General features: G+C 36.4%; 1 protein-coding gene across 6 annotated transcripts in view; it reads left to right on the top strand.

Annotated features, from left to right (window-relative positions):
- Nucleotides 1-13854, top strand: part of NBEAL1 (neurobeachin like 1) — a 209765-nt gene that overhangs the window by 74219 nt on the left and 121692 nt on the right. For all 6 annotated transcript variants that reach the window (XM_074191603.1, XM_074191606.1, XM_074191605.1 and 3 more), the window contains 2 exons: nucleotides 6644-6729; nucleotides 7556-7862. In XM_074191603.1, coding sequence (XP_074047704.1) covers nucleotides 6644-6729; nucleotides 7556-7862 — 393 coding nt within the window. The remainder of the gene's footprint in view (nucleotides 1-6643; nucleotides 6730-7555; nucleotides 7863-13854) is intronic.

Raw genomic sequence — 13854 nt, 5'->3', positions numbered from 1 at the left:
TTCTCCTTTTCTTTATAGATAAATATTGTTTTCTTCAATGTGATTGTTTGGTACTTGAACTCTTTTCTTTTGGCTTTTTTATTTTTTTATTCTTTATCCTTCCTTCCTTCCTCCTTTCTTCCCTTCTTTACCTCTAAGCTTTGGTTGTGATAGTTCTTGGAGTTTTCCAAGAACTTAGGGGAAAATTCCCCAAAATTATTGTTTTGCCTCTTGATTCTAATAGGTCTGGACAGTTTTCATTTCGATTTCTTGAAATATGATATTGATGAGTCTTGGTCGTGGTTTTCACGTAGTCTAAGGATTCTCCATTTATCTCTCCTCTTTTTTTTTAGGTGATTTGTTTTTGACAGTCTATTTTTGATGGTCCAATTATTTTTAATCTTTAGATTTTCTTTTAATATTTTTGCTGTTCACAGAAATACTGTTTCTCTCTTTTGTTCATTCTAATTTTCAGCCAGTTTAAATCTCATGCAAGGTTTTCTACTCTTTATTCCAAACTTTAATTCCCCTTGGTCATCCTTTCTTTCCTATCCTTCATTTGTCTTATCCTTACATTTGTGTACCTCGTTTCTTTTTATCCAGATACTTTTGCCATTGTGGATTTGCCATTGGGGATTTACTCTGTTCTTTTGGGGGTTTTATTTGGGTTTCTCTTAGTGCAAAGAATTTCTTTATTGTATTTGGAGTTTTCTTTTGTTCACTCTCCTGTTGCCTTAGTTCCTAGATTTCGACTAACTCAGATTTTGCTTCTTTGACTACTTTTGGATGCTGTGGGCAGATCCTGGTTGATCATGGATATGATGACTAAGAAATCTTTCTTTATGAATTTTTGGGATTTGACTCAGATGTCTAGTGGCTTAACTTGTTTTTTCATTGGCACCTTCTGTCTTTTTTTTTTTCATAGTTTAAAACATGAAATTGGAGCTGTCTTTGCTGTGAGATAATTTGGTTTCAGGTGCTGCTACTCTGTCTCTTGCTGTGGTTTAGGCTCCCTTGGTGCTAGGTAAATTTAGAGTGTCCTGGGTGGAACCCTAGCTTGCTCCACTACTTGGGCTCTTGGAGTGATTCCAGGAGGGCTTCTTGGGAGCTTGGCATTGACCTGTTTGATTGTTTTAATGCTGTGATACTTTGGCATTGGTGCAGTCCTATTTTGTTTTTTTTTTTTTTGTTTGTTTTTTCTCTAGTCTAGTCTCTGCTCCAAATTTCTTCAGAATTATTCCAGTCTTTTTGTATAGTTCTGGTCTTGATGGGTTACCTATGGCAGTTTCTCTTATTTTCTTTCTCATTGTTCCTTCTAATGCATTTTAAAAGCTAACTGAAATGCTTAAAGGTGAGGGAGAAGGAGACTCCTAATATTTTGCCCTTTTCCCATATTCCAAAGTCTTCTGTTAAATCTTTTCACCACTATACAGTTTATACAAGTGTAAGGGACTGTTGTATGGAGAGTATTGGCTTGAGGTACAGATCAGCACTGGAGCATTGTTTTACTGGTTGATTGGAGAGTGCCGCGGGAGTAGGAGTGGACCAGGGACTGGGGAGGATATTTAAGCACTTGTATTCTGGTAAATAAATGGAGAACTTACCAGAAAACTTTCCATCCTTGTCTCCTGATTCTTCAACATTCATCTGGGTAAGGATAAGCTAGCCAGCAGGAACCTAACAAATGGCCCAAAGTGGGGCATGAAGACAAGGAAAAAAGTTGATTTCAGAGCTATCTAATTGGAGTCTGTGATAAGGACCAGCAGATACAAACGGAAAAATTCTAGGCGACATCCCAGAGCAAAAGTTTTCGGTGAGGTAACAAGTTTACCATGGGGCTGATATTAAGGAAGTTGGTATAAGGAGGTGTGGAGGAAAGTGAAGGTAAAGAGAAAATGTATTCACATCTATGGCCTGAGGGAGAAGAAATAAATATTATAAAGAAAAGCCTAGGATCAGCCCTACAGCACCTAGTGAAGAAACTTTAGCATTACAAAAGGCCATTGAAAGGACAAGAAATTGGGCTGGCAAGGTGGCGCAATGGATAGAGCACCGGCCCTGGAGTCAGGAGTGCCTGAGTTCCAATCTGCCCTCAGACACATAATAATTACCTAGCTGTGTGGCCTTGGGCAAGCCACTTAACCCCATTTGCCTTGCAAAAAAAAAAAAACCTAAGAAAGGACAAGAAATCAGGGAAAAAGTTTGGTGGATTTAGGAACTGAGTTTCAGTCATATCCTGTTATTGAAGAGCCACATCCTTTTAATCCAGGAAACTTCAGGGGAAGGCATAAACAGATAGGGCATGTTTGTCATCCAGACAATCTGTCTTTTGGATGATGGAGTTTATAGAACAATGTAGACAGATGACTTTGAGGCATGCACAAGGTCCCCATGCTACCACATATTATGAACAATTAAGTGGCACAGGTCAATTTTTCAACAACGGAGACCAACTATATTATGGGTTAGAGACATATGAAAGAATTGCTACCTGTGTAAGGAATGCTTGGGGACGTATTCCAATACAAAATGAAAAGAAAGAACCATTTGCACCTATCACATAAAAAAATGATGATGCTTTTGTAGATTTTGTAGATTTCTTTGCCCGGTTACAGGAGGTAGTAGGAAGAACTTTAGGATTTGTAGTAGGAATAGATGTATTAAGAAAACAATTAGGATGGGCTAATGTCAGAAAGCAATGATTGACTTGAGAAAGAATGCCACCATTGAGGAAATGATTAAAAGATGTGACAGAGTAGGGTTACAGGTGTGTCATACAGAATTAATGGCAGAGGCCTTTGCTAATATGCACGCAGGATATAAAGAGAAACAGACTTGCTTTGTTTGTAGAAAGCCTATACATTTAAAGAAAGATTGTTGGAGTGCCCAAGGAGTTAAACCCAGAAAGGTCAGGGCACATAATCCTAAAACTTCATGCCCAAAGTATAAAAAGGCAGGACACTGGGCATAAGAATGTAGACAAGGAAATTTAAACAGAAAAAGGGGCCCTCTCCCAGGGTTCCATCACAAATAATCATGGGGTATGACAGTTCAAGACCAGCAGGAGATGAAATGAAAAAAACCAGTATGCAGCTTTGGCAGCAAGCCTACCCATATCAAACTATTGATGGTCAAAAGTGCTGGGAAATTTAGGGTGCCTCCCCATGCTTCTACTGAAATATCCAGTCACCCTTTATGATTAATGGATAAGGAGGTTTGCCATTATTTTGGCTCCACCAAATCCAGAGTATACTCACATTATACCTTTAGTAAAGCATGTGAGTGGGTAAATTTTCTCTGTTGTAATAGTGAATGCTAATGATGATGACGATAGCTACATAAATGAGAACCAATGCATAGCTCAGTTATGTGTTTTTTCAAGATCTGGTATAAATAGGAAGGATAAGGAGCTGATAAAGGGCCCACAACCGAGAAACCACATTGAATTATGTTTATAACTATGATTTCTTCAGAAAAACCTCTTTGTGTTAAACAGGTAGGAAGAATTGCTTTCCTCGGCTTGATTGACACTGGGGCAGATCAGACTGTATTCCCCATACAAAACTGGCCATTGGGGGTCGACAGGAAACAGAAATTTCTTGTCAACCCTTGAAATGGAGAAAAGAAGATAAAGCAGGGATGGTTACTCCTTTCATAGTTGAAGAACTCCCTATGACATTATGGGGAAGAGATATATTGTGTCAATTAGGGGCAAAAATTAGCATGGATTCTTTGCTTGGGGCTGCTGTTGAGTTGAGAAGTGAAGTCTCCGAAGTGGCGCAGTAAGGGGATGGAGCTTCTTCCTCAGCAGCAGTCCACCACCTGAGCACCAGCACCATGAACAGGATGTAGGGGACCTGCTGGCTGCTCCTTTTGGCCACTGCTGCCTGCCTGGCTGTGCTATGCGTGCTAAGCACGACCCAAACCCCTGAACCTATGGCCAACTTCAGAGGCTCCTTGTCAGTGCTGCCAACCCTGATGCTGATGACGAATTCGACTCCCAAAGCCATAAGGAATATCACTCTCCAGCCCCAATGAAGCATGCCATGACCGTTGCCTTGCTCCTGCATCAGAAAGCTGTGAAGTACACACTAACTGCCCTTCTTGTGTTGAGAGCAAAAATGTCACATGCTATTGGACAGTTTGTAATGGTGCTGGCTACTGTTCAGAAAATGCAACAAGTCCAAATTGTACTATTGTTAACAACCCAAGTAATTTCAAGTGCTCTTTCTCATTCTCTGCTGCACCCACCCTTTTTAGAGGAAGGGGGGGAGAAAGGAAATCTTCCTTTTTAGAACTTCTGAACTCATACCTATGTCTCAGAAGGTATGCAGACTTCGCTGCAGGAAGAGCTAGCCCCCCCCCCCCAAAAAAAAACTTATTTTAGAAATCATACCTTCTTTCCTGGTTTGGGGAGGGTGGGGTGGGCAATGACTAAGTTTTTCTTAGACTATTGATTGGGAAGCTTCGTGATCAATTAGTTAAGAAAAAAAGGGAAGAAGATTTTTTTCTATGATTGGGAAATTTAGATTTTCTTTTTTTTTAATGAAGCCTGTGCCTATGGCTAATATTTCTGTAATGCATTCAATTTTTTTTGATTGGCTATTTCAAGATTTTCATGAATATATGAGGTTCCTCAAGAAATTCTGTTTGATTCCAAAAGTTATTTTTTTCTTGACTCATCTTAATTGGTGCATTATGTGTGTGTTTGTGTATTTTATCATCAATAGGACATTTTCACATCTCTCTACTGGCCTGGAGAGGTGGGAAAATGTTTCTATATTCTGAGATCTGGTACTGGCCAGGGTATCAATCTCAGCTTGGTAAATATTTCAGGAGAGTTGTTTCTGTTGTTTGTGCCTGTGTTTGTGTATGTGTGTAATTCAGAAGGAAATTACATTGGAATAAATTGTATTTCTAGGATTTTTGGTAATATTGAATTATCTAATTTACTGATTTCTTTTGGAAAAGAGACATTTGTACTATCTGATCTGTTTTGATGTTAAATTGATATAATTGTCAAACAGTTACTTGTGTTAAATATTACTCCTTTTGTTTTGGGTTTTGAATTTAATTGATTTGGGGAAAGATAGCAAGTGACATTGATAATTCTTCCATACAAGATCTCCCTTCTGATTTATGCTGAGTCTGACCTCAAAAACGAAAAAGGGGGATTTGTAAGGAGCTATTGTGTGTGTGGAAGTTACTGGTCTGAGGCACTGGTGTCCTCCAGCACTGGAGCATTGTTTTACTGGTTGATTGGAGAGTGCTGTGGGAGTGGACCAGGGATTGGGGAGGATATTTTAGCACCTGTATTCTGATAAATAAATGGAGAATTTTTTGGAGAAATTTCCATCTTTGTTTCCTGCCTCTTCAACATTTGTCTGGGTAAGTATAAGCTACCTGGCAGGAACCTAACATACGAGTGTACAGTCAGACATTGTATTTGAATGTATGTTTATCTGTAGTCCTACCAATATTTGCTTTTATAATTTTTTTGGCTATTTTTGCCATTTAGCAAATAGGAGATATCAATACCTTGATTTACATTTCCTTGATTGTTAAGGGATTTAAGCACTCTTTATGTGGTTTCAAAATATTTTGTATTTCCTTCACTAAGAATTATCTTTTCATGTCCTCTTATTATTATTATTATGCCACTTGAAAGTATTTAGTCATATAAATATTTGTATTCTGACTGGCATTTTATTTGTTGAATGTTTCAGAGTTGTTTGATTTGTATCCATTCTTTTCCAGTTCTGATTGTATCTTTTTCCATCGTTTTCTCTTTAGAGGTTGCTCGGCAGAATCTCATTGTAGACTACTTGGGTAGACTATTGCTTTTTCACCCTAACCTCAGTTGAATTTGCCTTGGTTACCAGAATTCTCTCTAATTTCTATTTTAGTTTTTTGCATCTGTTTAAATCTAGTTTAGCTAAAGCTTATTTCCTCAGAATAATGAAATATTATTCAGAATTTCATTTTTGTTATTCACTTAAAATATTTTTTCTTAAATGTTGGTGGTAAAGAAATACATTTATTTAACCATTTATATGTATTTTTTTTTTAGTTTTTAGTTTTTGCAGGGCAGTGACTTTCAGGTTAAATGACTTGCCCAAGGTCACACAGCTAGATAATTATATGTCTGAGATGGGATTTGAACTCAGTCCTCCTGACTCCAGGGCTGGCACTCTATCCATTGTGCCACCTAGCTGCCCCTCTATATATTTTTTAAAGTTCTTTTAACACTTTTCTGGGTTTTTGTTTCATTTTTTTTGCTACAGTAAATTTGAAATTATTCTTATAGTAACAACTGTCAGTTTAATATTTATTCACCCTGAAAACTTAAGAGATTAGGTATCATAAAGGAGACAGTAATGATCTTTTGATTGATTTTAGAGTCTTAACTAAATACATATTTGATTTCTGTATTGAAAGCTACTTGAAGACTTGATTGAAATTCAGAATTTTTGATTAATTCCATGAGTGTCATTTTCAACAATATTGATAAAATAATAGAACTGCTTTATTGATACTAGCAAGATATATTGAAGTAGAGTCCAGTAAAAGTTTATTTCAATCTTGTCATAATCTTTTTAGAATTGAGATATAATTAACAGAAGACTACTTTAAATATAAATTGATTTCTTTATTTTATTTGTAGAGTGTTTCCAGGAAAGTGAACATCTCAAGGAAAGCCTTAAATGTTGCCTGTTACATCTCTTTGGAGCTATTGTAACGGGTGGACAGGTGAGGAAAATATTAAAAAAGCAAGAGCTTATGTTACATATAGAAAGGCTGTCTTAATGTCTGCATGAAGTAGGTACTTAATAAATGTGGTTTTTTTTTTTATTGAATATAGAGTCCACTCCCCTCTTGCAAAGCTGATTACTGGTTCTGCTTTATCAACTAATCAGGAATATAGTGAAATTGAAAAGGATTACTTGTAATTTTTGAGTGCTTGGTTCACTATCTTAATTACTTCTTATTTAAGTGATTTCAGTGAAAATCATATTGCTTATGTTTCTGTAAGACTAGTCTGTGGGGAAGTGGGTAGCTGTGCTCCTGAGGTACTTTGGTAAAGACTGCAAGGCTAAGTAAGTGCTTGGAGATAATTGGATCACAATTGATAAGGCACAAATAGCAAGGTTAGGAATGGTTGGTCGTAGTCTTTTGGCTAGGAAAACTTTCTGAATGTACTGTGAGAGTCAGGGAGTTAACTCAGTGTTTAGGCAAATGGTCAGAAACTAGGAAGATTAAAGGAGCCAGATAGAAACAAATTGGAAGAACTATAGCATTAGAACCCAGAGATGTAGGTAAATTAGGCAATTTTCTATCCTATCCTCAGATAATATTATAGCCTTCCCTTTCAGACAGAAGCCATTTATAGAATTAAGCTCACCTGAATGCTAGTAGAATGCTTTGGCTTCTCTGAGGAATTTTTTCCTGAGGCGACTTTAAACTCTAATTACAGTCAGTAGGTAGGGCTCATAGTAATGCAAAAAAATATAATCCTTCAGTTATAAAGAGCAAAATAATTTTATAATAAGATTTGATCATTGTCTTGTGGTTTCAGAGGAATGCTCTACAAGCAATTTCACCAGCTACTATGGAAGTCCTTCTGCGAGTTTTGGCAGATTGTGATTCTTGGGATGATCGGGATCCTGAGGAAGTGAATAGGAAAGCAGAATTAACTCTTAAGTGTCTGACAGAAGTGGTACACATCCTCCTGATTAGCAGTTCAGACCAGCGACAAGTGGACACAAGCACCATTTTGGAGAATTACTTCAAATTACTGAACTCAGACCATTCTGCATTACCTCCTCACAGGAGGTCCAGACAGTGGGAGAGCCGGTTCATTGCACTACAGATCCAAATGTTGAGTGAGTGTTAGAAGGAACGTTGCTTTTTTTTTTAATTTTGCTGTGTCTTTCATAGTATACTAGTACTTTTCTTCTAAATAAAAGGACATTATAGGTACTATAAAGAATTTAGATATATTAAGAATTTTAACTCAGTAACTGAAATTTTGTGTTTTCTTCATGCATAAGAAATATGAGTTAAAATAGAAAATTTGCCCTTGATTTGAGCAGTATTATAAAAATCAAATTTTCTTTTTTAAAAAAAATTTATTTTTCCAACCACATGTAAGAACAGTTTTCAACAATCATTTGTATTTGAGTTTCACATTTTTCTCCCTCCCTTGCTTCCCTCCTCTTTTCCCCAATAGAGAACAGTCTAATATAGGTTATACTTATATAACTATGTTAAATATATTAATCATGTTGTGAAAGAAGAATCAGAATAAAAAGGAATAAAAAACCATGGTGGAGAACCCTATAAAAGATAAAACAAGTTTTTGAAATTTGAAATTTGAAAATTAAAATACAGGAATTAACATAAAATAAGAATTGTCTGTAGTTGTAATCTTTTACCCCGAAAAACTAATATATAACTTTATTTATGTAACTATAAATAGACTTTACTTAAATTTTGCCTAAACAGGTTTTTTAAAAAGTGGGTAAAGGAAGTTTAAAATCAAGTCAGAGAAAATTTATCTTGATTCAGAATCAACAATAAAAAAAAATAGTAAGGATAACATACATGTTTTTCTAGTGTGCAAATGAAAGTATGTATTATTCACCATGTATCATTCATGCAGAAATACAAAACTATATTTGAAGAGCAATATATTTACTGACAGCCACAAAGGAAAACTACTGCTTAAAAAGGATATAATCCTTACTTGTTACTGTCAAGGGGACCACCATGCTTTTAATCACTGATGTCCAGTGCTTTTATGGCAAACTGGAAGAGAAGAAAGAATCAACTAGAGTGGATTCAATTCTCTATTCTCATAATTAAAAGGAGAGGAATACATTGGTTAGGAAAGAAGTCTCTGAAGACCTGTGTCTTGAATCTTCACCCACCACTTACTTCCACTGTAGTTTGGTCACTTGGATAGATCCAGTTCTGCTCCCAGATTCTTCCACTAGGTTGAGGCAATATCTTTTCCAGCTTTACTGGGTTTGAAGTTAAATGGAAATGATTTCCCTTTTCCAGATGGAAAGTTTTCCTTCCCAACAATAAACCAAAAACTGCTTCCTCACTGTACATTTGATGCAGGGCAGCAAGCATTTATATACCAGTCACTATGTTAAATACTAGCAAAGACAGGAAAATGTTTTTAGTCTTCAAGCAGTTCACTTTCTAATGGAGGAAGTTGACAATATGTAAACAACTGTGAAGCAATGATACAGATAGGATAAAATAGAAATAATCTCTGAAGGAAGGCATTTAACATTTAAGGCACCCCGGGGAGGGCTTCTTTTTTTTTTTAATTAAAGATTTTATTTATTGTGAGTTTTACAATTTTTCCCCTACACTTACTTCCCTCCCCCCATCCCCCACAGAAGGCAATTTGCCAGTCTTTACATTGTTTCCATGGTATATGTTGATCCAAATTGAATGTGATGAGAGAGAAATCTTATCCTTCAGGAAGAAACAAAGTATAAGAGATAGCAAGATCAGACAATAAGATACATAGTTCTTTCTCTGGATACAGATGGTATTCTCCATTGCAGACAGCCCCAAGTTGTCCCTGATTGTTGCACTGATGGAACGAGCAAGCCCATGTGATCATCACCCCCATGTTTCTGTCAGGGTGTATAGTGTTTTTCTGGTTCTGCTCATCTCAATCAGCATCAGTTCATGCAAATCCCTCCAGGCTTCTCTGAATTCCCATCCCTCCTTGTTTCTAATAGAACAATAGTGTTCCTTGACATACACATACCACAGTTTGCTAAGCAATTGAAGGACATTTACTTGATTTCCATTTCTTTGTCACCACAAACATGGCTGCTATGAATATTTTTGTACAAGTGATGTTTTTACCCTTTTTCATCCTCTTCAGGGTATAGAACCAGTAGTGGTATTACTGGATCAAAGGGTATGCACATTTTTTGTTGCCCTTTGGGTGTAGTTCCAAATTTCTCTCCAGAGAGGTTGGATGAGTTCACAGCTCCACCAACAATGTAATAGAGTCTGGGGAAGGCTTCGTATATAACTTAGGATTTGAACTGAAACTTGAAGGAAGCCAGGAAGTAGAGAGGAGGAGGGGGAGAGTATTCTGAAGTATATTGAGTGAAAAAGCCACTGAACAAAGCATAAACAGCAAGGAAGCCAAAGTCTTTGAATTGTAAAATACATGGGTTGGAAATAAGAAATAAGAAGATTGGAATAGTAAGAGTAAGTTAGTTTATGAAGTACTTTTTTAAAAAAATAGTATTTTATTTTTTCTCTACTAAATTAAAAAAAATTATTTATTTAAAGCAATGGGGTTATGTGACTTGCCCAAGGTCACACAGTTAGGCAGTTATTAAGTGTCTGAGGCCAGATTTTAACTCAGGTACTCCTGACTCTAGGATCGGTGCTCTGTCCACTGTGCTACCTAGCTGTTCTCCATACTACATGTTAAAACAGTTTTTAAAATTTTAAAGTTTTGAGTACCAAATTCCATTCTTCCTCTCTCTTTCCTTTACTTCTTCCCTGAGAGAATAAGCAATCTGATATAGGTCATATATATGCAGTCATGGAAAAACATTACATATTATTCAATATTTACAAGAAGACTTGAACAAAAATAAAAAAAGAAAAAGTGAAAAATAGTTTTCTTCAGGCTGTATTACACAACCTCAATTCTTTTTCTGGAGACCTATAGCACATTTCATCATGAGTCCTTTATGATTGTCATGCATTATTGTATTGCTGAGAATAGCAAAGGGATTATTAGTTCTTCATTGTACTATCTTGCTATTAATATGTATAATGTTCTGATTTTGTTCACTCTTCTTTGTATCAATTCATTTAAGGCTTTCTAGGTTTTTTATGAAGGGCTTTATTGTTTGTTTGTTTTTTTCCAGTTTTTGCTAGGCAATGGGGTTAAGTGGCTTGCCCAAGGCCACACAGCTAGGTAATTATTAAGTGTCTGAGACCGGATTTGAACTCAGGTAACTCCTGACTCCAGGGCTGGTGCTCTGTCCACTGCGCTACCTAGCCATGTTTTAAAGACCAAACAGTAATTTATATTTCATCCTGTACACAGTAGGGAACCAATGGAGTTTATTCACTTAGATCTACACTTTAAGATCTCTTTGCTATTTGAATAAAGGACTAAAGTGGGGAAAGACCAGGGAAGTCGTTTTGCAGACTATTGCAGTAGTCTAGCCATGAGGCCATAAATGTCATAAAGAGAATGGGGCATGAATAAGAGAGTTTACAAAGGTGGAATGGACAAGAATTGGTAACTGATTGGATATAGAAGTGAGACACAATGAAGATACAAGAATAAGGACTCTGAGAACCACAGTTTTGAATTAAAGAGGGTCTCTATTGTCCTGTTAAGGGAATCAGCTAGATGGTGCAGTGAAAAAAACACTGGACTTGGAGTCAGGAAGACCTGAGTTAATATTTGACCTCAGACACTGTGGTTGTTGTTGCTACTGTTGTTTTATCCCTTCTTCATGAAGAAGACTATGACATCAGGGAGGTGATACTGTGACATTCAAGTGAATTGGATTTAAGTGAAGGGGATTGCTGTTCTGTCACCAGCCTCACTTTCTTCTCTGGAGCCAACTGGGTCCAATGGCCAGATATGGATCAGGACAATGGCTTCTTAAACCTAGGTGTTTCCTAAGTCACAGTTTGACTGAGTCAAGGCCCATTCAGTCATTAAGATTAGATAAGAGAGTGATAAGGCAAAGAAAGGGGGGGAATTGTCCAAAGGGTAAGGCCCTCAGGATACCTCAGTGACTAAGGTAGGTGAGAAAGAAAAGAAGCTAGGAGCCTCTTTGGCAAGCTCTAAAAAAAAGAAAATCAGTCTCAGAAGGGAAGACTCTTAAGTTTCCAAAACAATAGCAATTAAATTTTGCATTCACTATGAACCAATCAGGGCCCAAAAAACTGACCAAATAGGCTTATCCTGAGATTCAATGTTGGCCAATCCAGAAGAGTTAAGAAGAGTGATTTGGGGGTCTAGAAACCTCAAGAAATCTTGGAAGGAAGGAAGGAGCCTCAAAAATAAATTCTAAATAAACCCAAACTCAGCATGAATTCTTATAAAAATAAAAGAAAGAGATGAGTAGAGGAAGGAAAAAATGGGTGATGCAAGGAGATTATGAAAAGAGAATTAACAACTTGGTAACAGAGGAACAAAAATTCATTGAAGAAAAGAATTCCTTAAAAAAGAGGATTGTCCAATTGGAAAAAGAGTTAGAAAAGCTCACTGAAGAAAATAATTCATTAAAAATTAGAATTGACCAAGTGGAAACTAATGACTCCATGAGATGTGAAGAAATAATAAAAATAACAAGAAAGGAAAAAAATATAAGGAAAATGTGAAATATCTCACCAGAAAAATAGCTTACCTGGAAAATAGATGGAGGAGAGATAATTTATGAATTGTTGGACTAGCTGAAAATCATGATCAAAAAGAGAACCTGCCCATCAGATTTCAAGAAATTATAAATTTCAAGAAATTATATATTTTTAGATCCAGAGGGCAAAAAATAGAAATTGGAAAAAATTTTTCGGTCACCCAAGAGATTCCCAAATGGAATTCTTATCCTCTTCTCCCTCTGAATATTGTAGCCAAATTTCAGAGCTTTCAGATCAATTAGAAAATATTCCACACATCCAGAAAGAATAGTGGAGTGACAGGATCACACAAAATTTAGAATGTTAAAGGAGTGAATAACTTGTAGTAAGATATTCTGGAAGGCAAGGGAGCTAGAATTACATCAAGAATATCTACCAAGCAAAATTGACTATAATCTCCAGGTGGAAAGAATGGACATTTACTGAAGTGAAGGGGGAAATGAGGAGGACAATATTTGAACTTCACTCTCATTGTAATTTCTTCAAAGAGTGAAGAATATACATGCATATTCAGTTGAGTATAGAAATCTATCTTACTCAATTGGGAAATAGGAGAGGAAGGGGATAAGAGATGGGGTATTGAGGCTGATAAAAGGAAGGACAATGTAAGAGAAGCAGTGGTCAGAAGGAAAAATGGACTTGGGAGGGACGGGATAAAAAGACAGAGAAGGATCAACATAAGAAAATAGGATGGTGGGAAATACACAAGATTCATAACTGTGAATGTTAATAGGATAAACTTACCCTTAAAATGGAAGCATAAAGAAGAATGTGTTAGAAACCAGAATCCAACATTAAATTGTTTTCAATATGAAACAGAGGCACACACAGAGTTAAAATAAGACTGAAGCAGAATCTGTTATATCCTAGCTGGAGTGAACAGGCAAGGTTTGCAGTTATGATTTTAGACAAAGCAAAAACAAGAATAGACAAATAAAAGTTATAATCAGAAAACTACATTGTGGTCAAAAGAAACACAGTGAAACAATATCAAAAATTTTATAGTGAGTTTCTCTGATAAAAGACTTGATTTCTCAAATATATAAGTAACTGAGTCAAATTAATAAAAATCGGAACTGTTCCCCAATTGTTAAATGGTTAAAGAATCTAAGCAGACATTTTTCAGAAGAAGAAATCAAAGCTATTTATAGTTGTAGAAAAATACTCTTAAATCATTGATTAAAGTTATGCAAATTAAAATAGCTTGGAGGTATCATTTCACACCTAGCAGAAATGAGAAGTGCTGGAGGGGATGAGGGAAAATAGGTCCAACTAATACTGGTGGTAGAGTTGTGAATTGGCCCCAAACATTCTGGAGAACTATTTGAAATTATGCCGCAAAGGCTAAAAAGCTATGCATAAGGGGCAGCTAGGTGGCACAGTGAATAGAGCACCGGCCCTGGAGTCAGGAGTACCTGAGTTCAAATCTGGCCTCAGACA

Source organism: Macrotis lagotis, chromosome 6, assembly GCF_037893015.1.
Source record: "Macrotis lagotis isolate mMagLag1 chromosome 6, bilby.v1.9.chrom.fasta, whole genome shotgun sequence".
Taxonomy (NCBI): Eukaryota; Metazoa; Chordata; class Mammalia; order Peramelemorphia; family Peramelidae; genus Macrotis; species Macrotis lagotis.
This window is presented reverse-complemented; position numbering and strand designations above follow the sequence as displayed.